Raw genomic sequence first — 27274 nt, 5'->3', positions numbered from 1 at the left:
AAAAATAAAAAATAGAAAGCTAGAAGAGCGTGAACGAGCTTTTGCCTTCCTTTGGCCCTGGAGGTTCCTCCTAGTGAGGCTGATATGTTAATACCTGGTGGGGTCTGGAAAAGGCCCCCAGAATTTGCTCTCCTGGACCTGTTAGCGCCAAGATCAGCCCCTCGGGAACCGCGACTGCATGCCTGAGGGATGCAGCCCCTACAATCTGCGCCCCCACCCCCGCACGCCCCCGCACCCCCGCCCCGCACAGCACAGCGCATACAGCTGCTCAGCATCCTTACCCCGTGCTTTGGTTACCAAGAAACCCCACAAAAGCCCTTCCTGGAATCTCCCTTCCCTGCTGTGCCCAGCCCACCTTTAAAATGTACCTGCTTTGCACCCCATCCCCCCAGGCTTGCCTCTCTCCTTCAAACCGACATCTAATCAACCAGATTAATCCGCATGCGCTCAGAGCTGTGTTTGGGAAGAAAGGGGATTTCGAACTAAACCATGAATCTGTTGCCTAGACACCGCGCAGTGAAGCTTCCATAGCCTGTGCGTGCAGGAAGAACAAGAACAGGGCTGGGTGCCAGCGTTGCTCCCAGGGCCTGCAGGGAAAGGGAAGAGCTTTTCTGTCCTGTCCCTCTCTCCACTTGTAAGAACAAACATTGCATCCATGTCTACGCTGAGGCCAGGTGGACCAGGCAACCGTAGCCATATTAGCTACAGGCTTGGGAGGCTCAGGCCTTGTGCCTCTCAAATCTGCAGGGCCGCGCTAGGAAAACAAGAAAGGGCTCTAAAGTAGGAAAGTAGGACCGTTAGGCAACTGGTCCTCCACAAACAGCTTTAGCATGGCTTCCTTGGAATCCCTAGCCCTCTGCCCTGACTGGGATCAACTTCCTGTCTGCTGAGGTTCCCCACTTTGACTTTTGCTCCTCCCCTGACGCTGTGTAAACTTAGGGGAAGCATCCCCACCACCATAAAGCAAAGCACTTAGATGGATCACTAAAGATCTGCCTGGCTCCGAGGCTCAATGGTCACACACACATTGCTGCTGGCCCTAGGAAAGCAGCGCCTGAGCCGGAGTTCCTGTGTCTGAACTCCCTGGTCCTAACAGGAACCTACCTTCCTTTTTGCTCCAATCCAACCACCATACCAGGGCCATACCCCCAACTCGGCCCTGCCCCTCTCTGCGGCTCTGACCCAACCCTTTTCCAACTCAGTCAGATGCAGGACTCAAGCCAGGAGAGTGGGGAGGATACTGGAAACAGGACCAGGCTAGCACTGGGGGCAAGACTTCTGAGGGGTAGCAATGCCAGGGTCAGCAGGGCCCTCTTGCAGTCCAGCCAGGGCCCTGCCTGCTTGAGGTCATGGTGGTCGTAGTCAGCACACCCTCTAGTGAGCTGTGGAATGTAAGGGATATTTTTGCTTCACTTTGAGCCACCCCACCCCCTGGAACTCAGACCCTGAACATGCCATACCACAACAATGACGCCCACTTCCAATTGTTTCCTAGCTGGGGAGGAGGGGGGAGTACTGTTCGGACAAGGGAAGGGGGGGAGAGTTAGGGGGGAATGCTTTTAGTGACAACAGCCCTTTCTAAATCTGGCTAGGGACTGGGTGCAGGTGGGGGATGGGGCACCCTGCTGCCCCATATATACAGCCCCTGAGACCAGGTCTGGCTCTGAGCATTCTCCTGCTGTTTCTTTACTTGCTGCCCTCAGGTAGGAGTGGGAGCTGGAGGCCTTCCTCTGGGATAAGGGGCTCCAGGTTCAGGAAGTGATTCCTCTAGAACTGCAGGCTTCTGGCAGGGCTTCACGTAGTACCAGGTTATTATTGAACACTCCCCTGCAGGTCTAAATATGTATGCTTGTGCCATAGGAATGTGGGAGCCCAAGTGTTCGGGGGGGGGTATATCTATATGTATGGCCCAGAATGCAATAGCAGTGTGCGTGTGCGTGTGCGTGTGTGTGTGTGTGTGTGTGTGTGCTAGTGTGTGCGCGTGTGTATGCATGTGTGTGCGCACGCATGCACAAGTATAAGCATCCATGTCTTAAATGTAAGAATCAGTATATATTCTATCATATAAGATACATCATGCCTGGCTATAAGCATTTTGGGGAAGAAGGACAGAATGGAGGAGAATAATTCTTCAGGAAGCCAGTTCCATGGATACTAGAACCTGTCCATGTTTGTGGAAGTGTCTGACTGTACACGGAGGAATTATTACTCTGTATGATATGACCCTGCGCGTGGTCTCTGAAGCACCATCTCTCAGACATGCAGGGGTCTGGGGCTCTGGTCTTCGTATTCTGAAGAAGCCACGGGAGCCTTCCTATGTGCTGGGCTGTTGTATACAAACCCTGTGTGAGCATGCGTGTTCATCAGAGCGTGTGCAGGGGACCCTGGGGTGTGCAAGGGTAGTTAGAGGGTGGTTGGAACCATGAGACCTGAGTCTGAAGTCTGGACTCTGCCCCTTGTCTTATCCTCTGAGAAAAGTAAGGCCGAAGAGCCTTGACTTCTTCATGTGTCCAAGGGGCAACCGCGGAGTGAAACAGAAAACATGAGTTGTCTGGACAAACGCTGTTGTCTCGTACGTGGCTCAAAGAAAGGAAGCCTCAGCGAGGAAGGGTAGAACAGCCCCGAAGGGAGGAGGACTGTGGCTCGGAGACACTGAAAGTTGTTAGTCTTTGGGAGAAAGGAAATAGAGAAGGGAGGATGGCGGTGACCAGAAAGGCTGACCAGCGCTGGGGTCACTCTTCCACGTGCTGAGGGACAGAGCCAGCCTGGGCCACAGCCTGCCCTGACACAGTCTCTCCCCTCTCTCTGGTTCTTCCACAGGCCTGGGCCTACCTCTTTATCCCTAGACACATTTGGGAATCCAAGGTGAGAAAAGCTGAAGTCTAAATGTTGGGAGATCTGGGAAAACTGAACATAGCAGCCCCAAACCCAAAGCCCAAAGCCTGGAATGCTCATTTCTGCCTGCTTAGAGACAATGGCCTGGTTTTCAGAAGCTCTGTACTCATGGCCAGTGACAGTCAGGGTCTGTTGACAGGAAGAGATTGGTGCAGAGTCCTGTCCCTCCAAGAAAGTCAGGATACACCCGAAGAGTGCCCCAATTGAATAAAAATAAAGCTGTCCCCTCTGCCTGGCAGTTGCCAGGCTGCTCTCTGGTTTAGGGGTAAGCTTGAGGCAGAGTTAGCTCCTGAGTGCTCAGCACGGTACCAGATTTGGGAGCTGCCCCAAGGTGGTGGAAGGCGGCGTACAGGTAACAGCTGCTCCTTTCCCCAGGCTCAGTCATGGCGGATGCAGAGATGGCTGCATTTGGGGCCGCAGCCCCCTTCCTGCGAAAATCTGAGAAGGAGCGGCTGGAGGCGCAGACCAGGCCCTTTGACCTCAAGAAAGATGTTTTTGTGCCTGATGACAAAGAAGAGTTTGTCAAGGCCAAGATCGTGTCTCGAGAGGGTGGCAAAGTCACCGCTGAGACAGAGAATGGCAAGGTAGGTGTGGGTACTGGTGTGGAAGGCTACGTAAGAGAGCCCCACACCCGGGGTGCCCAGAGAGGGGACATGCTTGCACACCTGAGGGCCCCCAAGCTTTCGGTCCTTTGGGTAGGATGGGGGTCCAAATTCTCCTTACTCCCAACATCTAATCCCAGTCCCGTCTCAGCTATATACACCAGCTCCTCTACTCCATACCTTGCCTTACTGCCTTCATGCTGAGAAAACAGGGCAGACACGGGTTGACATGAGGGCCTGCATGGGCTGTTTACAGACGGTGACTGTGAAGGAGGACCAGGTGATGCAGCAGAACCCTCCCAAGTTCGACAAGATCGAGGACATGGCCATGCTGACCTTCCTGCACGAGCCGGCTGTGCTCTACAATCTCAAGGAGCGCTACGCTTCCTGGATGATCTACGTGAGTACAGCAGTCCATCCACTGGAACCTAGAGCTTCCTGGGCAGTAGCAGTCTCCTGAAGCCAAGACCCCTACCAGGAAGCAGGGCATCTACACCAGCTCCTGTCCCTTTGACTCTGAGTTTTGCTTCCTTCGTCTCCTGGGGTCTTTCTCGAATTCTGACAACCACCCCTTACTGCCTCTTCCTTAACGCCCCCAGACCTACTCAGGCCTCTTCTGTGTCACCGTCAACCCCTATAAGTGGCTGCCAGTGTACAATGCGGAAGTGGTAGCTGCCTACCGGGGCAAGAAGAGGAGCGAGGCTCCACCCCACATCTTCTCCATCTCTGACAACGCCTATCAGTACATGCTGACAGGTAAGCCTGGTGCCCCGACCTGGGTCTCCTCAACCTGAATTCTCAGCTGGACTCTCATCCCTCAACCCATTGCCTCTCCTCTTCTCTCTTCCAGATCGGGAGAACCAGTCCATCCTCATCACGTGAGCATAGCTCTAGAATCCCTGATCCCAGACCTCCCGGGGGGTTGTGGGGTCAGACTCCTTTGCATGAACCTATGGCCCCCTTCCTCTCCACCCAGGTGTCTCCCCCCTCATCATTTCCCTTATCTTTCCCTTCAGAAGCCTTTTCTCTCCTCCCCACTTACTCTTCCCAAACAGCCCTCTCCTCTGATTGACCCCTCGTCTTCTGTGGCATCATCGTCTTCCTGCTTGCTAACCTGGTCCTATGTGCCGATCTCTAACGACTTCCTGATCAGCACCTTCTCTCCACTAGAGGACGTGCTCCCTCCTCACTCCTTGGTCTTTAACCAGTGTCTTTACTGCCTATTAAGCCTTTGCTTGTCACAACAGCGGAGAATCCGGAGCTGGTAAGACTGTCAACACCAAGAGGGTCATCCAATATTTTGCTGTTATTGCTGCCATTGGGGACCGCAGCAAGAAGGACCAGACCCCAGGCAAGGTAGGCCTGCTGTCACGTAAGGGCATGCATTACAGAAAAAGAGTAGGCAGCCTTCACCCCCATCCTTCTTGACCTCTTTCAGGGCACCTTGGAAGATCAAATCATCCAAGCCAACCCCGCTCTGGAGGCCTTTGGCAATGCCAAGACAGTTCGGAATGATAACTCCTCCCGATTTGTGAGTGATACCCCACCTTGAACTCGGGACTTGGGCTGGTTGAGGGATGGCCTCAAATGGGAGCCTTTCCCAGGCTCATTGCTACTCTCTTCCTTCCATCCATCGCTTCAGGGGAAATTCATTCGAATCCATTTTGGAGCAACAGGAAAGTTGGCATCTGCAGATATAGAGACCTGTAAGTTCCACGAATTTGCCGGGGCTCATTTAGGCCGAGCCCATACTGGTTGTACAGCCTCGTCTCAATCTCTTCCCGCAGTATGCATATCTTTCTGTCTCTACGTCAGCCTGAGGCTTTCTCTGGCTTTTCCTCTGTCTGCTATCAGTGCATGATTCTTTGGGGGGAGGGGGTTTCTCTCTAAGATGCTTTCTTTCCTTCTGGGTCTCTGCCTCCATTCTTCATGTGTTGCCCCTGCAGCCATGCACTGGTCTTTCCCTCTGTTCTTTGCTCGCTGTGGTTCCCACCCCTTTCCCTTTACTTTGTACCTGCATTCTAACCTCTCATTCCTCTCCTTCTACCTGCTTGGTTCACAGACCTTCTGGAAAAATCCAGGGTTATTTTCCAGCTGAAAGCAGAAAGAGATTATCACATTTTCTACCAAATCCTGTCTAATAAAAAGCCTGAGCTTCTAGGTGAGTCAGACCGAGACCAGATATTTCCATGGCAACCTGGTCCTCTCTGCTTAAGGCTGGGTTCTGGCAGTATGCCTTGGGCCCTATGATGCTGCTAGATTCAATCTTGGGGGTCAAGTCTAGTTCTATCTGAGCCTCTCCCTTGGTCTGTCTGCTATAGCCAGCAGCCCCCAGGATAGCCAGGGGTTGTGCACATCCGAACCACATTTTTTCCATTCTTAGACATGCTGCTGATCACCAACAACCCCTACGATTATGCGTTCATCTCCCAGGGAGAGACGACTGTGGCCTCAATAGATGACTCTGAAGAGCTCATGGCCACCGATGTAAGTTTGTGAGCACTCAGCCACGAGGTGTTGTACAACCCTCCTAGAGAGCTAGAACACACCCTGTGAACAGGGTACGCTAAGACACATGCTATGAAGCAGGAGAGTAGCTACTATTTGGTGTTGTCAAACCACGGTGTGCAGAGAACCATGGGCAGAGAGACAGGAAAGGCAGACAACAATATCAACACCACTCGAGAAACAGGAAGGAGAGCCCTGCAGATCCTGAGGGCCGAAGTGAGCTGTTGGGTAGAGGAGAGATACACACGGATATGAAAATCGAGGCAGGGAAGGGCTGGGAACATTGGTGGGGAGCGCACAGCAGCTACGGAGAACAGCCATGACCACGGACAGTGGATGGTCACGAGGCGGGGCCCCAATCTTCTATTGTCTGTCTTTGTTTCGGAGTCCCTCTCTGCTTGTGGGAATCTCATACTTTACAGGGAGGAGGAAGACAAATTCAAGTTCTCTCTACCAGCGTATGAGGGTCTCATTAACTGGTCACACTTTCTTTTCTGGGATTCACTGATATGGGGGCTGCTTACAGAGCGCCTTTGATGTGCTGGGCTTCACTCCAGAAGAGAAGAACTCCATTTACAAGCTGACAGGCGCCATCATGCACTTTGGAAACATGAAGTTCAAACAGAAGCAGAGGGAGGAGCAGGCAGAGCCAGACGGCACGGAAGGTGAGAAGCAAGGAACCCCATGGAGTCACCGAGGGCCACGTAGAACGTGTATCCCTGTACTAACGTCACTACCTACCCTTTCCTTCCAGAAGCTGACAAGTCAGCCTACCTCATGGGACTGAACTCGGCTGACCTGCTCAAGGGGTTGTGCCACCCTCGAGTCAAAGTGGGCAACGAGTATGTCACCAAAGGGCAGAATGTCCAGCAGGTGGGTTGTCTTTGGAAGATGAATGAATGGTGGAGAGACCACACCATGGTAGAATATGAGCTTCCAAATTCATCCTTCCCAAGAGCACGCCTCATCTGCCTTTCTCCCCTGTAGGTGGCATATGCCATCGGGGCACTGGCCAAGTCAGTGTACGAGAAGATGTTCAACTGGATGGTGACACGCATCAACGCAACCCTGGAGACCAAGCAGCCACGCCAGTACTTCATAGGTGTCCTGGACATCGCCGGCTTTGAGATCTTTGATGTGAGTCTGTGTCCCTGCCCTCAGGAGAAGCCCTCCCTTCCCTGCCATGACCTGAGAGACCAGCCATGCCTGTGCAGGGCTCGGCCAGGGCTGTGGCACAGTCCTAGGCTGACCCACCATGCTGGCCACTCAGACCCTCAGTCAGCCTGCCTGCCTGACTGGCTACCTCACCCCCTGCAGTTCAACAGCTTTGAGCAGCTGTGCATCAACTTCACCAATGAGAAGCTGCAGCAGTTCTTCAACCACCACATGTTCGTGCTGGAGCAGGAGGAGTACAAGAAGGAAGGCATCGAGTGGACGTTTATTGACTTCGGCATGGACCTGCAGGCCTGCATCGACCTCATCGAGAAGGTGAGCCCTGTTTCCACCACCTGAGCTTTCCTCCTACACCTTACATGAACACACTTCAGAATTCCAGAGAAAGTGATGGCTCATCTTCCTGCTGAGGAGTTCAGTCTACATATCAGAAGTGGAGCTCTATTTCTCAGAGTTCTGTGTTGTTCCAAATATCCATGACAAGAGTCCTGACAGCTCTGCTCCCAGGGTCTTAAGACTGGATGCATGAAAGATGGGCATCTAGGAAGCTGGTCTTCCCACCACTGGCTCTGGGTTACACGGATCCAAGGGTCAGGAAATGTGACAGCAGTATGGGGGGTTATAAGAGTATTTTTTGTTTTGTTTTTGGATTTCCGTTTTTCAAGACAAGGTTTCTCTGTGTAGCCCTGGCTGTCCTGGAACTGACTGTCTAGTCCAGGATGACCTTGAATGAACTCAGAGGTCTGCCTGTCTCTGCCTCCTGAGTATTGGAATTAAAGGCACATGCCACCACCACTTGACTAGTGTACCTATTTTTAAACTCAGCATCACAGGGATCTGGGTGGTAGGGTATGATAGAGACATCAGAAGCAGCCACAAAAAGCCCCTCTGACATCAACAAAAATCCCCACTTGAGGAAAGCTTGACAGGTGTCAAACAGTAGACAGCTGCTATCCTTGAGCCAAGCCTGGTCTCTTCGCACCCTACCGGCATGTCTGAGTAAATACTAACCTACAGAAGAGTATCTTACCAAGTGAAGCTTACTCAATGGTTCTCTCCCTACACTCTTAGCCCATGGGCATCATGTCCATCCTGGAGGAGGAGTGCATGTTCCCCAAGGCCACGGACATGACCTTCAAGGCCAAGCTGTACGACAACCACCTGGGCAAGTCCAACAACTTCCAGAAGCCTCGCAATATCAAGGGAAAGCAGGAAGCCCACTTCTCTCTGATCCACTATGCTGGCACCGTGGACTACAATATCCTGGGCTGGCTACAGAAGAACAAGGACCCTCTCAATGAGACGGTGGTGGGGCTGTACCAGAAGTCCTCCCTCAAGCTCCTAAGTAATCTGTTTGCCAACTATGCTGGAGCTGATGCACGTAAGTATCTCAGGCATTAGCACTCTAAGGTTTACACCACAGTTCTGAGGCACATCGCCTGCAAATTTCATCACTTCCCTTTCACGGTATGCCCGGAGTTGTACAGAATAGTCTCAGCGAGATAGACCTGGGTGGATTCACTGAAGCCGCCATACTGAAAACCCTGGTCTGGTGGCCAAGAAAGACAAAATGTGAGGAGAGGCTATAGGTCCTTGCCTCTTTACATGTCCACTAATTGCCCTTTCCTTGGCTTCCTTTCCCACAGCTGTAGACAAGGGCAAAGGCAAAGCAAAGAAAGGCTCATCCTTTCAGACCGTGTCCGCACTGCACAGGGTGAGCGTGTGCCCAGCTCCAGCCTACCGTGGCTTCCCATTCATTCTGGTGCCTCAGCCCCAGCTCCTCCCAACACCAGTTCTTCTGGGTTTACCCTAGCCCTTTGCATGCTCCTGTCTGTCTTCCCCTCCTGACCTCATCTCACCCCTCTTCACTTCTCACCTTCATCAACCTCTCCCTTCTCCAGCATCCTTTCGTCTCCTCGCTTCCTGTATTCTCTCCTTTCTTTCCCTCCTCTTCATTTCCTGCTTCTCCTTCATCCATGCTCTTTATTTTGTCCTCTTTTTCTGCCACAGGAAAATCTGAACAAACTTATGACAAACCTGCGCTCCACGCACCCTCACTTTGTACGCTGCATCATCCCCAATGAGACGAAGTCTCCAGGTGAGCCCAGGAACTTGCGCTATCCCACTCTGAACACCCACTGTCTCAGAGACAGGACCTTGAGTAATCTCCAAGTCATGGTGATTTCCGAGTCACATTCTACTCCCAGACCATCCCTCCCAGCATTACCCTATGTTAGCAATGTGCCTCAGGGTTATATGTAAGGCACTTCTCTGGATATCACCTCGTGAGTGACTTCCAGCCCTCAGTGAGACATCTAAGGAATGTCTATCTGTTTTTAAACATTGGAAACAAAGTATCAAGAAAGACAGTTTCAGAGCCTGGCTTAGAGTTCAGTTAGCTCAGTGACCTGCACGGCATTCAATCTCTTAGCCCATTCACATAGAATAAGAGATATGTCTGTCCTGAAACCACTCATGATAATAAGTATAAATTATATAAAATAATAGATGAGAGAATATTTTGATTGCTATTAGGAGTGGGGCTAAGGAGGAAATGAAACAGATGGAGAATGGGCATTGTCTAACTGACTTGCTGAAGTAAGCAGATATGTTTCAGAGCCTGGATGAGAACTGAGAGGATTGCTATTAGTCCAACACTCTCTCCAATCATCTCTCCCCTCCCTGCTGCCCCAGGGGTGATGGACAACCCCCTGGTCATGCACCAGCTGCGATGCAACGGAGTGCTGGAGGGTATCCGCATCTGTAGGAAGGGCTTCCCCAACCGCATTCTTTATGGGGACTTCCGGCAGAGGTAAGGGGTGCCCCAGGGCTCCAGGAGCCAGGGATGGGCGGCCTTTGTGGGAGTAGGGGGTCTATGGTGGCCCTGGAATGCTATAGGCAGAGCAGACCCACACAGGATGCAAATGACTCTGAGAACTTCCCTCCCCAGGTATCGAATCCTGAACCCAGCAGCCATCCCTGAGGGCCAATTCATTGATAGCCGGAAAGGGGCTGAGAAGCTGCTGGGCTCCCTGGACATTGACCACAACCAGTACAAGTTTGGCCACACCAAGGTGAGTCTAGAGCTCTACCCAATGGCTGTAGAGCAGGTAGCCATGCTGAGTGATAGAGCTGAGACTGGGAGGCAGACTCGCAAGGCTCCGCCCCTCTCCTTTTCCACGCCCACAGTCAGACCTGGACCGCACAGGTGATAGGTGCCCGGGAGCTTATTGAACCTCCCCCGACCCTCCTCTACCTTGGTCACCCTTGGTTGAGGCTCTGCCCTGAGTCGGATTCTACCCACTTGCCCTCAGGTGTTCTTCAAGGCGGGGCTGCTGGGGCTGCTGGAGGAGATGCGAGATGAGAGGCTGAGCCGCATCATCACCAGAATCCAGGCCCAGTCCCGAGGTGTACTTTCCAGAATGGAGTTTAAGAAGCTGCTGGAGCGCAGGTGAGAGGTCCTTAAAGGAGATCTCCAACCCTCCTGAGGTTCAGGCTCATTCGGTGACAGTGTCCAGAGAAAGACTTCAGTGAGCCCAGCAGGAAGGAATCATCGGGGGGGGAATCTTAGGAACACAAGCCGGTCCTTAGCTTTTGAAGACCTCAGAGAGGGTGAGGTAAAGGAAGGAAGAGTGGATTTATCTAGGAAGAAGAGCCTCGCATGGGAAGGAACAGGGGAAGCTCCATCCCACTCTTTTCCTCGTGCCTGCAGAGACTCCCTGCTGATTATCCAGTGGAACATCCGCGCCTTCATGGGGGTCAAGAATTGGCCGTGGATGAAGCTCTACTTCAAGATCAAGCCGCTGCTGAAGAGCGCAGAGACAGAGAAGGAGATGGCCAACATGAAGGAGGAGTTCGGGCGAGTCAAAGATGCACTAGAGAAGTCTGAGGCTCGCCGCAAGGAGCTGGAGGAGAAGATGGTGTCCCTGCTGCAGGAGAAGAATGACCTGCAGCTCCAAGTGCAGGCGGTGAGGCCACATGGCCACTGTTAGCTCCTCCCCTGTGCTTCGGTCATGCTCCCCACAGTCACACACCTCTCTCTATGTAAGGGTGTACAATCCTGTCACTCACAGACTGGAGAATCTGGTAGCACACGTTCAAAGATCTCCTCAGAAGGAGAAAAGATAAAAAAAAAAAAAAAGAATCCCTTTTAAATACACAGGCTTAGGCATATATGGTGGCACACCCCTGTTATCCCAGCACTTGGGAGGTAGAGGCAGGAGAATCAGGAGTTCAAGGTTAGCTTTGGTTATAGAGTGAATGCAGCAAGGCCAACTTGGGCTGTAAGAGATCCTGTCTCAAAAATATACATGTGTACACACACACACACACACACACACACACACACACACACACACACACGGCAGGAGAGAGAGACAGAGAGAGACAGAGAAAAACAGAGACAGAGACAGAGAGACAGAGAAAGAAAGACACAGAGAAAGACAGACAGAGACACAGAGAGACAGAGAGACAGAGACAGAGAGAGACACAGAGAGACAGAGAGACAGAGACAGAGAGATATACAGAGACACAGAGACAGAGAGACAGAGAGACAGAGACAGAGAGAGACACAGAGAGAGACAGAGAGAGAGACAGAGACACAGAGAGAGATACAGAGAAACAGAGAGAGACAGAGAAAGACAGAGACAGAGAGAGACAGAGAAAGACAGAGACAGAGACACAGAGAGACAGAGAGACACAGAGAGAGACACAGAGAGACAGAGAGACACAGAGAGAGACAGAGACACAGAGAGAGATACAGAGAGACAGAGAGAGACAGAGAAAGACAGAGACAGAGAGAGACAGAGAAAGACAGAGACAGAGACAGAAAAAGACAGAGAGACAGAGAAAGACAGAGAGACAGAGAGAGAGATAAATCCTCCTCGGGGACTATAACTCATCTTCGAGCCTAAATTTCTTCATTTTAAACAGGAGCCACCTGCCTATCTCATAGGTTAAAATTCACAGAGTAACATCAGCAAATGCATTTCCTTAAATCGAGGAGACTAGAGAAAAAGGCCACGTGAAGACTTTGAGTTCGCTCCTCTGCTCCTCTCCCTAGTGCTCCCAAGACAGACCATCCCAAACCTGCCTCCTTAGCCTCCTGGGTTCTTCTCAGCTGAGAATAAGCCGGGGTCCCTCTCCCATCAGGCCATTGTACCTCTCTCCTCTACTTGTGAGGACAAGGGCCTGTCCTCTCTGACCAGCCTCCCTTCCTGTCCCTCGCCCCCAGGAACAAGACAACCTGGCAGATGCCGAGGAGCGCTGCGACCAGCTGATCAAGAACAAGATCCAGCTGGAGGCCAAGGTGAAGGAGATGACCGAGAGGCTGGAGGACGAGGAGGAGATGAACGCCGAGCTCACGGCCAAGAAGCGCAAACTGGAAGACGAGTGCTCAGAGCTCAAGAGAGATATCGATGACCTGGAGCTGACCCTGGCCAAGGTGGAGAAGGAAAAGCACGCAACAGAGAACAAGGTGAGGCCGGCTCCCTCAGGTTCCAAAGCACAGCGTGTTCCTTATGGTAGCATGGAGGTCCCTCTAGGGGTCCTTAGGATGGTGTCCTTTGACTTAAAGGGAATGTGGGATTTGTGTTCGGCAGGTGAAAAACCTGACAGAGGAGATGGCTGGGCTGGACGAGATCATTGTCAAGCTGACCAAGGAGAAGAAAGCTCTACAAGAGGCCCACCAGCAAGCCCTAGATGACCTTCAGGCTGAGGAGGACAAGGTCAACACTCTGACCAAGGCCAAGGTCAAGCTGGAGCAGCAAGTGGATGATGTAAGCAGACGGGTAAAATGGGCTTAGATGTAGCATGTCTCTCTGTGTCGAGAGGTATGTGTGAACGGGTGTGTTTGGGTATGGGGGTTGGGGTACTGGAAAGTCTTCAGTCTACTGACATCCTCCCAGAATAAAACAGGGGGATAGGAAGCATGAGGGTTACCGACTTCAAAGAAATGTATGCAATCTCACTGTTATGCTCAAGAACAGGGATAGCTGTTTTGTTGTGTTTTGTTTTGTTTTGTGTGTTTTCTAGACAGAGTTTTTCTGTGTAGCCCTGACTGTCCTGGAACTCTTTCTGTAGATGACGCTGGCCTCAAACTCACAGAGATCCTCCTGCCTCTGCCTCCTGAGTGCTGGGATTTAAGGCATGCGCCACAAGGCCCGGCCTGAGCTGGCTTTTTATTAAAGTTAAAATTGTAAACGCGCATAGTTCTATCTTTGACTACAGGGTTTAGAGGATTATCTCAGAAGAACACTGTATCTGCTGGGATTTAAGGCATGCGCCACAAGGCCCGGCCTGAGCTGGCTTTTTATTAAAGTTAAAATTGTAAACGCGCATAGTTCTATCTTTGACTACAGGGTTTAGAGGATTATCTCAGAAGAACACTGTATCTCTTTGGTAAAATGTTAGACTCTTTGAGGAGAATCTTTGCAGAGTCTGGTCCTGAATGACCATTGTTCCCTCAAATGTGTAAACGTCCGTTGACTGCCTTACCATTCTGCTCTAATAACTCAGTATCTGTCTCAGTCGCAGGACTAAGAGCTCCCCCGAGATGGGCACTTGAGTTTACTCAGTTTTGTGTCTCCAGTACCCTGCACAGAGCCTGGAACCCATAGGTACTTACAGGATGCTGAATGAATGATTATGGCCTTGGAATCTTCTCCCACATTCATTCATTCACAAAATAATCCACTGAGCAAACCTTTCAGTCTGGACATTCTCATGGTTCCCTGGAAACATCGGTCCTTTCTAGGGAAGTGTCCAAAGTCCTGGATTCTCTAAGGATTTCCAAAATAGAGACAAAACTCAGGCTAGCATAGCCTACCTTGTGGTTCATAGCTGGCTCTTCTCTCTGCCAGCTGGAGGGATCCCTGGAGCAGGAGAAGAAGGTGCGCATGGACCTGGAGCGAGCAAAGCGGAAGCTGGAGGGTGACCTGAAGCTGACCCAGGAGAGCATCATGGACCTGGAGAACGACAAGCAGCAGTTGGATGAGCGACTCAAAAAGTACCGTGTTCCATACTGCCAGGGCCATTTATCCAGCCCAGCTCAGCTCACCCACCACAGTATAGGCTGAGCCAGGCAAGGGGCCATCCTAAGAGGCAATGGATGCTCAAACTGAGGGCAGAGCCTCCCTAACCCGCACATCAGATCCCAAGGTCCTCCCTAGCAAGGAGTCTCACTTGGATCTCTCAAGCACCTTGTCCCTGCTAGACCCCAGGGAGAGGTGAAAATAAAAACTTGCTTCCTTTGTGAGCACTCGGTCAGATAGGAGGAGAGGCTGCCCATAATTTCAAAGGAATCGCTCTGCTGTTCAAAAAAATGTAAGGGTTGGGTCATTTCTTTTTCTAGGTAGATTCTGGTTCCAATCTTTATTGCAAATCCTTCCCAAAGGTGCACACACAGACTTGAATAGTGAGCTGCAAAAACGTATTTTGATATTTGAGAATCTTATAGTACTTCAACTTGTATTTGCATAGGAGTCTTTACACGTCCCTAGGCACAGAGTTTGTTGAATGAATGAATGGATCACATAGATCACATATGGTCCTAATGGTTTTTCCACCTTCCTTTTTTTATATTTTATTTTTAATTGTGTTTGTGCATGTGTGTGTGTTTTAGTGCACACACATGTGAGTGCATCGCTCACAGAAGTCAGAAGAGGGCACCAGACGCCCCTAGAGCGGGCCTATCAGGCAGTTGTGAGCTGCACGGTGTGAGTGCTGAGAACCAATCTTGCTTCTTCTGGAAGAGTAGTTCTCTCACCTGCTCTCCTCAGCAGCCTCCTCAGAGTACTTACAAAGATGGTGTCTGCCATCCTATTTTATCACAGAGACAGCTAAGGCTCAAGAAGGTTAGGGAGTGGAAGGGAAGTGAGCATGCTCCAGGCACGTGATCGAGGTGTGAGACACCATCTTTATGAAGCCCAGCGCCATGCACAGTGAATACACACCAATTAAAAAAGAGAGAGAGAGATGACTGAGTTGCCTAAGCTAACAGTGACAAGTTAAAGACCACAGCACCAAAGAGAAAGAAAAAAGTGAAAAGGCCTTTGCAATAGTCTCATTACTTCACAGAGGAGAATACTTGGAATAAGAGGGAGAAGTCTGGGCTGGAGAGATGGCTCAGTAGTTAAGAGCACTGACTGTTCTTCCTAAAGGTCCTGAGTTTAAATCCCAGCAACCACATGGTGGCTCACAACCATCTATAATGAGATCTGGTGCCCTCCTCTGGTGTGTCTGAAGACAGCTACAGTATACCCACATATATTAAATACATAAATAACCACCCCCCCATTTTTTGTAAAAAAAAAAAAAGAGGAGAAAGCCCCACAGAGCCCCACTATGCTGCCCTGCTACAGGGTTTTTCATTGTATTTTTACTGGACTTGAACCTGACAGACAGCAGGTGTTACCCTTCCTTCAGGGTACCCATCCTAAATCACTCTTTAAAGTATTTTTTTGCCTGTACTCCATTGGTTTTATAATCTCTGACCTTCTGGTGGCTACTCCAAGTGCCTTCCTGACCTGCTACCCCTCGCTCTCTCTTCCTTACAGGAAGGACTTTGAGTTAAATGCACTCAACGCCAGGATTGAGGATGAGCAGGCCCTGGGCAGCCAGCTGCAGAAGAAGCTCAAAGAGCTTCAGGTAAGGCCAGGGGCTCTAGTTGAGTGTGGTGTCCCGGGCTGGCTCTCAGCTTCCCTGGATCCCCCTCCAGGGTATGATACTGGTGCATCACAGAACTGTGTACCTGTGAAAGGAGATACAATGAACAAGGCTTCCTACAGGGAGCCCCCCAATTGGGGCTTATATGATCCAAGGAAGACCCAGGAAGAGACCTTGGGGGCGGGGAGGGGGTGTCTAGGACGGCAGAACTCCTGGTTTCCAAGAGATTACGGAACCCCACTGCTGACCTCTGAGTCTCCCCACTCTGTCACCTGGTGACTTTAAAGGTCCCTTCAGTCTTTATGGTTCTTTCCTCCGTAGCAGGCATTGAATTAGGTCTTCAGCTATTTTCTCAAACAGATGTGGTTTTCTCAGTTACACGTTTGCTACTTTCCCCAGTAAACTGCTCTCAAAAACCCATGAGCACAGATTAGGTGTTTGTTTGTTTTTGTCCTTCTCTAAGAGATCTGCTTCCTTCTAATAAAGAGAATGTGCAGTGCTCAAGTCTAAAAGAAAGCTGACTGGCCTGTTCAAGACACTTCCCCACAAATCCTTTTATGTCTACTTTTCCAGTTATACATCAAACTTACTTGCTGTTCTCATAGGCCAGGGGTCTTTTAGAGCCCCAGAACGGGCCTCAATGGAGGGTCCAGGAAGCAGGTCTGAACCTCTGTGTCCCTGACTAGGCACGCATCGAGGAGCTGGAGGAGGAGCTGGAGGCTGAGCGCACAGCCCGGGCCAAGGTGGAGAAGCTGCGCTCAGACCTGTCCCGGGAGCTGGAGGAGATCAGTGAGAGGCTAGAGGAAGCCGGTGGGGCCACATCTGTGCAGATAGAGATGAACAAGAAGCGCGAGGCCGAGTTCCAGAAGATGCGGCGGGACCTAGAGGAGGCCACGCTGCAGCATGAGGCCACAGCTGCGGCCCTGCGCAAGAAACACGCGGACAGCGTGGCCGAGCTGGGCGAGCAGATAGACAATCTACAGCGGGTGAAGCAGAAGCTGGAGAAAGAGAAGAGCGAGTTCAAGCTGGAGCTGGATGACGTTACCTCCAACATGGAGCAGATCATCAAGGCCAAGGTGGGTCTTTTCAGCAGCTCCCTCCTCTGATCCCTCTGCTTCCGGTGTCGATCCTCTTTCTTCCTTGACGGCTCATCTGGGTGCTCCCTTACCGTCCATGGTTTTCTCTTTCATTGCAATCCTTACTCCATTTTAGTTCCTTCCTGAACCTACTCTGTAACTCCTTCCTCTCTCAGGCTAACCTGGAGAAGATGTGCCGGACCCTGGAGGACCAGATGAATGAACACCGGAGCAAGGCTGAGGAGACACAGCGTTCTGTCAATGACCTCACCAGCCAGCGGGCCAAGCTGCAGACAGAGAATGGTGAGTCCAGGGCTGGAGCTCCGTGACCCCCAACCTCCTGAGCATCCTGGCCTTGGGCGTACACGCTGCTCACGTGCCCGCAGCCTCTCCAGAGAAGGGAGCCTAAGGATTAGGGGCTGGGTTGAGGGTGAAGAGGGGCTGAAGGTACCTTGATGCCTCCCCAGGGGAGCTGTCCAGACAGCTGGATGAGAAGGAGGCTCTTATCTCTCAGCTGACCCGAGGCAAGCTCACGTATACCCAGCAGCTGGAGGACCTCAAGAGGCAGCTGGAGGAGGAGGTCAAGGTAAGGCCTGAACTCAGGGCCTGGCCCAAGCAGAGAATGCAACAATAGGCCTTGGATTCTGTCTGCATCTCTTTCTTCTCTAAGAGTGAGGCTTGCCTGGTCCAAATTCTCTACAAACTGTAAAAAAGAAGTAATAACCCAGCCTTTACAAGGTATCTTTTAAAATCTGTTCCCCAGGCTGACAGAGACCCTTTGCCCTCCTATTGCTGTGCAGGGGTGGGGTTGGAGGGTAAGGAGGCAGAGAAGTATCCAAGGTAGTGGTTCTCAACCTCTGGGTTGCAACCTTTTTGGGGTTGCATATTAGATACCATGCATATCAGACATTTACATTAAGAATTTAGAACAGCAGTAAATTATGAAGTAGCAATGAAAATAATTTTATGATTGAGGGGTCACCACAATATGAAGAACTGGATTAAAGGTCACAGCATTAGGAAGGTTGAGAACCACTGGTCTGAGATGTGTTTTGGCCTTCTTGGGTGCAGATACGGGGTGGAGGGGCTACACAAAAGGGTCCTAGAATTATGAGAGCAACCTGAAGCCTGGAGAAAGAAAGCCGGAACCTATCCCTAGCACAGTACTGAGTTTACGGTAAAGAGATGAGACCATGAGTTCTTAAAACTCACAGAGCGATGGCTAGGGACATAGCTCAGTCAGTGAAGTGCTTGCCACAGGAGCATGATGGTGTTTGGGCCCAATTTCCAACACTTGTGATCCCAGCACTGAGATGGCAGAGACAGGCGTATAGCTTGTCTTTACTACTTTGTGGATTCTTTTTCCTCCTACCCTTCTCTTCCACCCTTCCAACCATCTAACACTGAATAAGAAAGAAAAAAAGGATAGAAAGGAAAGGAAAGAGATCCCTGAATAAAGTCAGAAGTTGGAAAGGGAGCAACTACTTCCTGCTGATTAAGGGTGTTGAGTTTGAGTTGATTGGGGCAAGTTTGATTTTCACCATCGGGATCTCTAATTATTATTTCTTCTTCTTCTTCTTCTTCTTCTTCTTCTTCTTCTTCTTCTTCTTCTTCTTCTTCTTCTTCTTCCTCTTCTTCTTCTTCCTCTTCCTCTTCCTCCTCCTCTTCTTCCTCTTCTTCTTCCTCCTCCTCTTCCTCCTCCTCCTCCTCCTCTTCTTCCTCCTCCTCCTCCTCCTCTTCCTCTTCCTCCGCCTCCTCCTCTTCCTCTTCCTCCTCCTCCCCTCTTCTTTGCACATGACTACTTAACAAACCATGACCAACAGCAACCAACATCCAACACTGTCTCTCTGGGCCCTACCATTTATATACCCTCTGAAAAGTACCTAGAATTCCAAATGCTGCACAGTTGCAGAAAGTACCCGCAGCTGGAAAAATCACACCCCTGCCAGAGCACGAGCCAAACCACAGTCAGCTGCTGTGGACAATCTGAAGTAACCCCACAGCCCCACACCTGGGATTAAAACAAACACACATTCTAATATTTCTGTGTTCTTTTAAGAAGCCAAAATTCTAAAATTATCACTACACAGGAAGATCTCTTGAACTGACTGGCAGCCAGCCTAGCCAAGGTGGTGATCCTTAAATCTCAGCGACAGACTTTGTCTCAAAAAATATGGTAGACAGTGTCTGTGAAATGATACCCATGGCTGACTTCAGAGCTCCCTACACATGTACAAACCCCCAAAACTACCTCTTTTAGTGTGGTGATATAAGGAAAACTTCCTGGTGTCTCTGTTTGCACCTGTAACTGCACTGGGGGAGCAAATCTGCTGCAAGGAGCCTCGGGCAGTGGGCACAAGAGCATTGTAAACAGTGCCGCACTGCTTTGTTGTGTAGGGTCCTCCTTGCTCAGCAAACCACACCAGGTTCACTGGAGAGCTGGAGGTAGAAGTGGCCAAGGGAGCATGCTGGGCCTGGGGTAAGGGGATGGCAGAGGAGAAAGCTGATCCACTTCCTCGATGCCCACCTCTTCCCAGGCCAAGAATGCCCTGGCCCACGCACTGCAGTCAGCCCGGCATGATTGCGACCTGCTGCGGGAACAGTATGAGGAGGAAACAGAAGCCAAGGCTGAGCTGCAGCGTGTCCTGTCCAAGGCCAACTCAGAGGTGGCCCAGTGGAGGACCAAGTATGAGACGGACGCCATACAGAGGACGGAGGAGCTGGAGGAAGCCAAGTGAGTCCTGGGTACCCAGCTCTGGCTGAGGCTCCTTTGCAGCCCGATCTGATGCTCAGTAGTCCACACGTAGGGGACTCTTAGGCACCCCCACCTCCTGCTCCTCTCAGGGAAGCTTTTTGCTCGCGTTATGTTTCTCATCCGAATATAAGACGAACAAAAGGTTTGTCTGAGGGCTGAGTGCACCCACCTGGGGTACGGTGCTATAGGGAACGGGGCTGATCCAGCCAAGAAGGATCAGGCTCATGGCCCTCATAGGTGCTTTATGTCTCCATTCTCAGCTACTGAGATTTGCCTGCTAAGTGCCCAGCCTCTGAAGCCTGACCTTAGGCTTTTCTGAGTGCTTCTAGGTGGTCGAGGATAGTCTTTTGGAAGTCACATGTTTTCCTCTTGTCCAAACCTACCTCCTCCATTCTCCCCATCCCTCTCTTCCTGGCCACCCTCCCTACTTCCCCTGCTGCAGGAAGAAGCTGGCTCAGAGGCTTCAGGATGCTGAGGAGGCAGTGGAGGCCGTCAACGCCAAGTGCTCCTCGCTGGAGAAGACCAAGCACAGGCTGCAGAACGAGATCGAGGACCTGATGGTGGATGTGGAGCGCTCCAATGCGGCCGCCGCAGCCCTGGACAAGAAGCAGAGGAACTTCGACAAGGTGGGCCCACGGTGGGGCTGCGGACGCTATCCACACCCGCAGTGGGGTCAGTGCCAGCTCAAGGCCAGAGCATGCTCCTTAGAGGCAGGGGAGCAGGGCTGAGTCAGGAGAGGGGCCTGGAGCAGCTCTGGACACAGGGTGCTCTGTCCCCACAGATCCTGGCTGAGTGGAAGCAGAAGTATGAGGAGTCCCAGTCAGAGCTGGAGTCTTCCCAGAAGGAGGCGCGCTCCCTGAGCACAGAGCTCTTCAAGCTCAAGAATGCCTATGAGGAGTCTCTGGAGCACCTGGAGACCTTCAAGCGGGAGAACAAGAACCTCCAGGGTGGGCGAGCTGAGGGGCAGGGAAGGGCTGCGGGGAAAGGGAGGCAGGACAAGGCGTATTGATCTTTCTGGTTCTCTGATCCTCAGAGGAGATCTCAGACCTGACTGAACAGCTGGGCTCAACTGGGAAGAGCATCCACGAGCTGGAGAAGATCCGAAAGCAACTGGAGGCTGAGAAGCTGGAGCTGCAGTCAGCCCTGGAAGAGGCTGAGGTGGGCTTGCCAGAGGGCTCGGGGCTTAGTAGGGACTGGGATCTAGACTTTGGTCCCTGCTCCCGTCTTCCCTTTGCCTGAATTCTTCCTCAGTGGTCCATTGCCAGGGTCTAGGGTGGTGCTGGACATAGCAGGCACCCAGCAAACATTTGTCAATGTCTGATGAGCTCAAGGTCACCCAAGTTCATTCGTGCAAACATCTTATTTACTGTACTTTGGAGGGGCTCCTATTTCAGCTCATTCCCCTTTCCACCTCTGCCTGCCTGAGATTTTTTACACTGTGTGCTTGATTGCCTCTGTTTCCTTGGCAACACACTTCATTTTCCTCTTTGTCTTCAAAGCTGGCTCCCTCCACCCCCCTGGGAGTCTGCATCCCCTTTCCTTCATCTTGCTTTCATTTCTCTTGTGCACACTCTCTCCTTTCCTTCCTCTGCACCCCTGACTGAGCCATGTATACCATTCCTGAATGCTCTCTGTAGCATGGTTTTCACCCTTGCTTCCCTCCTGGTCTCCGACTCTAAGCCTGCAAAATCTTTCCTCCCGCTTCCTTCCCAGGCCTCCCTGGAGCATGAGGAGGGCAAGATCCTCCGAGCCCAGCTGGAGTTCAACCAGATCAAGGCAGAGATCGAAAGGAAGCTGGCAGAGAAGGACGAGGAGATGGAGCAGGCCAAGCGCAACCACCTGCGGGTGGTGGACTCCCTGCAGACCTCCCTGGATGCCGAGACGCGCAGCCGCAACGAGGCCCTGCGGGTGAAGAAGAAGATGGAGGGCGACCTCAACGAGATGGAGATCCAGCTCAGTCATGCCAACCGCATGGCTGCTGAGGCCCAGAAACAAGTGAAGAGCCTCCAGAGTTTGCTGAAGGTACTCGGAGACTTCTGGAAACAGGAGGTCACCTCACCCAGGGAAGGGCTGGCTTCTATCAAGGCTAATTAGATGGTAGGGACACTGGCTCTCTCTCGTCATGCCATCCTTGTAAAGATGGCTGACAGGCCAACCCTGAGCCACCACAACGGACTTTTCGCCCACATTCAATTCTGTGTGACAACTTCATGAAGGCACCAGAGCCAGCTTTCAAGCTTACACTCATTTTTCTGGTCCTCAGGACACTCAAATCCAGCTGGATGACGCAGTCCGTGCCAATGACGACCTGAAGGAGAACATCGCCATCGTGGAGCGGCGCAACAACCTGCTGCAGGCGGAGCTGGAGGAGCTGCGGGCCGTGGTGGAGCAGACGGAGCGGTCTCGGAAGCTGGCAGAGCAGGAGCTGATCGAGACCAGCGAGCGGGTGCAGCTGCTGCACTCCCAGGTGAGGGGGGCACCCTGTACATTCCTGAGCTCAATGACAGATGGGAGGGAGCTCCTCAGAGACGTCCAGCGTCTTTCCTGTTCTGCCACTCTCTTCCCAGAACACCAGCCTCATCAACCAGAAGAAGAAGATGGACGCAGACCTCTCCCAGCTCCAGACAGAGGTGGAGGAGGCGGTGCAGGAGTGTAGGAACGCAGAGGAGAAGGCCAAGAAGGCCATCACAGATGTGAGTCCCCTACCCTGCCTACCCACTCCAGACCAGCATCTCCCTAGCCTGGGCGGTGAGCCCACGAGGACCTGAGCAGACCGCATGCCCTCCTCTCCCGTGCACAGGCCGCCATGATGGCCGAGGAGCTGAAGAAGGAGCAGGACACCAGCGCCCACCTGGAGCGCATGAAGAAGAACATGGAGCAGACCATCAAGGACCTGCAGCACCGGCTGGACGAGGCAGAGCAGATCGCCCTCAAGGGTGGCAAGAAGCAGCTGCAGAAGCTGGAGGCCCGGGTCCGGGAGCTGGAGAATGAGCTGGAGGCTGAGCAGAAGCGCAATGCGGAGTCGGTGAAGGGCATGAGGAAGAGCGAGCGGCGCATCAAGGAGCTCACCTACCAGGTTGGGCGGGGCCACAATCACAGCTCTTACCCAGTGGCCTAGAGCCATGGTGACCAACAACCAAGGGGAACAGAGACATGTTGCTACCTTTCCCTAGCCAGAGTTGGCGTGCACACCCTGGATGTCCTTCCACTCTGCCCAGTCATGGCCAACTCTTGTCCCCTGGCCCAGAAGAGCATGACTGAGTTTCATAGCCTGCCCAGTCATGGCCAACTCTTGTCCCTTGTCCCAGAAGAGCATGACTGAGCTTCATAGCCTGCCCAGTCATGGCCAACTCTTGTCCCCTGGCCCAGAAGAGCATGACTGAGCTTCATAGCCTGCCCAGTCATGGCCAACTCTTGTCCCCTGGCCCAGAAGACCATGACTGAGCTTCATAGCCTGTGTGTTCCCCCTTGACATGTACCCTCAGCCCATCCACCAGAGATATGCCCTATACAGGCACAGCTTCAAGCAGCAATACCCTTCTCCAGCAGAAAATTTATAGCCAGGCCTGCTACCAAAGACACCACAGCCAATCAAATAAGTCTCAAAACGTTTCAGGCACCCAGGGCAACACAAACCCAGCTTTCCGTAGTGCTCCATTAGAGCTTGTCTGTCTTTCTGTCTAGCATGTATGCCCTCTGAGGACACTTTGTCCTTAGCCTAGATCAAGTTCGTGTCAGCCCACTGCAGCCCAGGAAATTCCATCATACTCACAGCCCCAGAGTCACTCCCAGTCCATGCTGGGCCCAGAGCCAGCGGGTTTATGCTCCGTGGTGTTCCGGGGCCTTCAGGATCCTGCTCCCTAGGACAGTGTACAAAGTCACTGCAGTTTCAGGCACCCACCCCATTGGCTTATTGGGTTCTCTCTTTATAGAGCGATTTCAAACAATCACATTCCAAGTGAGTAGTGGCACTAGCCTATGATCCCAATACTCAGGAAGCTGAGGTAGGAGCGTCATGTGTTTGAGGCTAGCCTTGGCTACATAGAGTCCATGTCTCAAAAAAGATGCTTCTTGAGTGAGAAATGATAAGCAAGTTCAAGTATTCTGTGAAGACCAGAGAGCAAGCATTGACTCAGAATGCAGCATTGAGAATGGAGAAGACAAGAGAGGCCAGAGTGGGGTGCTGCCCCCTAGGTCAGTGCACTCTCACCTTCTTCCCTCCTCTGCCCTCCAGACAGAGGAAGACAGGAAGAACCTACTGCGACTGCAGGACCTGGTGGACAAGCTGCAGTTAAAGGTGAAGGCCTACAAGCGCCAGGCTGAGGAGGCGGTAAGTCATCCTGCTAGGGTTGAAGCCAGGAGGAGGGACAAGGGTGCCAGCCCCCCCAGACTGGAAGGCTAAGAGACCCTTCTTACCCATCCCGTTTATCTGCTCCTAGGAGGAACAGGCCAACACCAACCTGTCCAAGTTCCGCAAGGTGCAGCACGAGCTGGATGAGGCAGAGGAGAGGGCGGACATTGCCGAGTCCCAGGTCAACAAGCTGCGGGCCAAGAGCCGTGACATTGGCGCCAAGGTGGGTTCCTCCCCTGGACCTCACTTGTCACCTCCCACAGCAGGCGTAACCTCTCTGTCCCCTCAGGCAGCACTGTTTCATTAAGTTCCTAGATGAACCACAAGGCCCCAAAGGCTAAGGTTGATTGAGTTCCCAGTCACATCTAAGGTTCTCTGTGACCTTGTTTGCAGTGATTCTGTGAACCCCAGATCAAGAGGAGTCAGAAACCCTATACAGCCCCATTTTATGCAAACCTATTAGATCCAGTTCCCTCCAGCTACCCTGTCTATTTCCCATTTCATTCTGTCTCCTATCTTTGAAACGCAAACATGTAAAGAATATCCCAAGGGCTCCACTAATCTCACAGAGATATCTTCCATCCAGCCTACTCAAGAACCCTTATTTCCAGAACTTTCTCCTTCAGCACTGACTCCTGGAAACATATCCCTGCCTATAGAGGGGATCCCTCAAGGTCACACAAGGGTCTCCACCTACCAGGTGCCCTAGTCTCAACTTCAGTTTCCATGTGCTGTCCCTACAATGTTGGCCTCCCCAGAGCTAATTTTGACTTGGTTTTATTTCAAAAGGGCCTGAATGAAGAGTAGATCTTGTGCTACCCAACCCTAAGGATGCCTGTGAAGCCCTGAGACCTGGAGCCTTTGAAACAGCACCTTAGGCAGAAACACAATAAAGCAATTTTCCTTCAAGCCAAAATCCTGTCTCTAGACTCTTCTTCACTGACCTCGGTCCCTGGGGCTCTAGGGTGGGGAGGTGGGACTTGAAAGAAGGAGGGGAAGTGGCAAAGGCCACTCCCCAGGACTCTGTGAAGTTCTGAGCCTTCCCAGTACAGTGCTGGCTCATAGATCCTCCTCCAGCCAAACACAGCAAGAAGTGATGCTTCCTTTGTGACTTCCCCAGGCCCAGTGCCTGTCCGGTTGAAACAGGATTTAGAGAAGCCTCTAAACTCACCTGGAGCTCTGAGCCCATCTACCACACACCTACATGCCGGTTCTAATCAGTATCCTACACTGATAATACGCAGAGCTGACCACGGGAGAAGGCCTGGAGTGTAGGAACTGGCCAGTGACTTTTCAGTCTGCAGAGGTATGACCCCCTTGGCAGATATGGCAGATGGGTCCCCTTAGAACCCATCCCAGGCAGGTCTCTGAGAGGACACAGGATGACAGATGTAGTCACATGGCATTCCAAACACAGCTATCCACAGTGACTCTTGTCCCTTCCACTTAGCCATGAGGATAGCAACCTTAGCCTACCTTTCTTCTTCCCCATCTTCCCAGGACCCAACCCCCGGTCTATGGTATTCATTTCTTCTTCATTTCCCCACCATGACTTCCATTTGCAGGGTCTTTTACCTCTGCAGTAGCTGGAAGATGGAGTTTGGCTCTATATGTGGCAAACCATCTCAAGAGAAAGCAGGCAACAGGGGAACCAGATTTTGTTAGGGGGGACACTAAATCACAGGAGGGTCTGGAGGTAGAAAAAAAAGTGAGCTCCAGCTAAGCAAAGCCAGATCCTTGGGTATTCACAGCTGGGCTGCTGAGGTAGGTTTAGGAATGTGGCTCTGAAAGACAATGGGATTTGAAAACATCTCTTTGAACCTTGCCCTGCTCTGGGCTAAATCTCCCCTCAACCCCACCCATAGACACGCTTGTGCATGGCCAGACTGAGTTAGGCAACTGGAGCATGGGCCCTGTGTGAGGACGAGGGGTTGCCAATAGCAAAAACAGCAGGTGAGGGAGAACAGAAAATGAAATAAGGAAGGAAGACGGAACGGCCCAATCAGATGCAGTCAGAAGAGATGGGAAACCAATGCATAGCTTGAACAAAGAAAATAGAAGAGGAAGAGATGGCCAGATCATTAGGGTGGACTTCCTCCATTAATTAAGATGCCTCTGTGTCCGACTCTACATCCCTGGGTACTGGTCATTGCAACTCAGGAATAGCAGACACAGAGAACTGTATATGGCCATTTTCACATTCTCAATCCTGAAGCTTGACACACTTGACAATTTCTAGTTTACATTGTGTTACTCTATACAGATATGTCTTCATGGACAGTCGTGTGATGCTCCCTGAATACAAGGTCCTTTTTTTTATGAAATCAGTGTGCATTAAATCAAGTCTGCATAGGGAGGCCACAGGAAGAGCCCAGGTCCCCAGGTCTCCTCTTTATGCCCTCTCCCTCCCTAAGCCCATTCCTCTTCCTGGAACAGACCTGAGCAGCAGTGGAGAAATCCGTAGAGTCTAAAGAGGATCACAGTGGAAGGAGATGTGTGGACCAGAGCCTAAAAGAGCAAGAGATAAAGGAGCAGCAAAGGCAGCTAGCCCGTGCACACACAGAGGGTCAAGGACTAGCGGTAGAGCCTCAAGATAAGGATGATGCTCAGAATGGGTGAGGAGAGAGACGGGACTGAGACTCTGGAAGCGCTGGAAACGATACTGTAAAGGGGAAAACCCAGGCTACCTTTAGATGGAAGTCATGAAAGTCAGGGAGAAGGGAAGCTGGAGAGAGTAGAGGAATAAGACAAGGACAAGCCAGGTTGAGTGCTCTGTGAGATTCCGATATGAGCGCCGGAACAGCAGAGGCTAGGGCTGATTTAGAGACAGGGAACTGAAGGTGGGCACAGGAACAGACAGAGACGGGGGATCCAGGTAACAAAGGGATGGTGCCTCTCACCTGTGGCCAGAGCGTCCATCTGGGGTCCACTTACTCTAGAACGTTCATCAGACTGCAGGGCTGGTTTGGGAGGCGGCTGAGAAGAGTATGTGAGAGCGGGGGAGACTAGGGGACCGAGGAAAGGAAGGAGAGGGCAAACCAGGCCACACAAGAGGGCAGAGCCCAGAACTGATTTAACTCCTTCCTTGTATCTTCCATAGGAGGCAATGGAAACTCTGTGCCCACCATCCCCCACTACCTATACCAAGTTTGGCCTGAGTAGCATACTAGGTTCCCTGAGGACAAAGCCTGGTTTTTGTCGCTTGGACCTGACCCAGGCTGACCCAATGTTCTCAGTGCCTTATCATGCC

At 51.7% G+C, this 27274-nt stretch overlaps 2 protein-coding genes, 1 long non-coding RNA gene and 1 other non-coding gene across 8 annotated transcripts in view; 2 read left to right on the top strand and 2 right to left on the bottom strand.

Annotated features, from left to right (window-relative positions):
- Positions 1-14140, bottom strand: part of LOC120096984 (uncharacterized) — a 32214-nt gene extending 18074 nt beyond the window's left edge. Inside the window, exon 1 of one of the 3 annotated variants that reach the window (XM_063274861.1) lies at positions 14005-14140. The gene's annotated coding sequence lies outside the window, so the exon portion shown is untranslated. Of the gene's footprint in view, positions 1-1104; positions 1694-14004 lie in introns of those variants that run through there. The other 2 variants (XM_063274862.1, XM_063274860.1) reach the window with 2 other exon arrangements.
- Myh7 (myosin heavy chain 7) lies at positions 1614-24940 on the top strand. Of its 3 annotated transcripts, none has more exons than XM_006251951.4 (40): positions 1614-1703; positions 2821-2865; positions 3271-3479; positions 3754-3897; positions 4097-4253; positions 4348-4375; positions 4745-4853; positions 4936-5028; positions 5140-5203; positions 5560-5658; positions 5881-5984; positions 6532-6670; positions 6760-6878; positions 6993-7142; positions 7323-7493; positions 8250-8559; positions 8825-8892; positions 9189-9276; positions 9873-9990; positions 10129-10252; positions 10493-10629; positions 10891-11146; positions 12412-12654; positions 12779-12955; positions 14039-14184; positions 15734-15824; positions 16529-16918; positions 17095-17221; positions 17386-17504; positions 19456-19652; positions 20116-20299; positions 20455-20620; positions 20707-20831; positions 21387-21695; positions 21937-22140; positions 22241-22366; positions 22474-22749; positions 23908-24003; positions 24113-24247; positions 24814-24940. In XM_006251951.4, the coding sequence occupies exons 3-40, from the start codon at positions 3279-3281 to the stop codon at positions 24829-24831; spliced, it is 5808 nt and encodes a 1935-aa protein (XP_006252013.1). In that variant the 5' UTR covers positions 1614-1703; positions 2821-2865; positions 3271-3278; the 3' UTR covers positions 24832-24940.
- On the bottom strand, positions 17103-27174 carry LOC120096985 (uncharacterized). The gene is made up of 2 exons (XR_005493962.2): positions 26925-27174; positions 17103-17621 (listed from the first exon to the last, which is right to left on the bottom strand). It is a non-coding gene; the product is annotated as an uncharacterized LOC120096985 (long non-coding RNA).
- Positions 19739-19850, top strand: Mir208b (microRNA 208b). Its single transcript, NR_037354.1, has one exon. It is a non-coding gene; the product is annotated as a microRNA 208b (primary transcript).
- Positions 27175-27274: the final 100 nt, after the last annotated feature.

Source organism: Rattus norvegicus, chromosome 15, assembly GCF_036323735.1.
Source record: "Rattus norvegicus strain BN/NHsdMcwi chromosome 15, GRCr8, whole genome shotgun sequence".
Taxonomy (NCBI): Eukaryota; Metazoa; Chordata; class Mammalia; order Rodentia; family Muridae; genus Rattus; species Rattus norvegicus.
The sequence above is the reverse complement of the archived record's forward strand: the minus strand, read 5'-3'. Positions and strand labels throughout refer to the sequence as shown.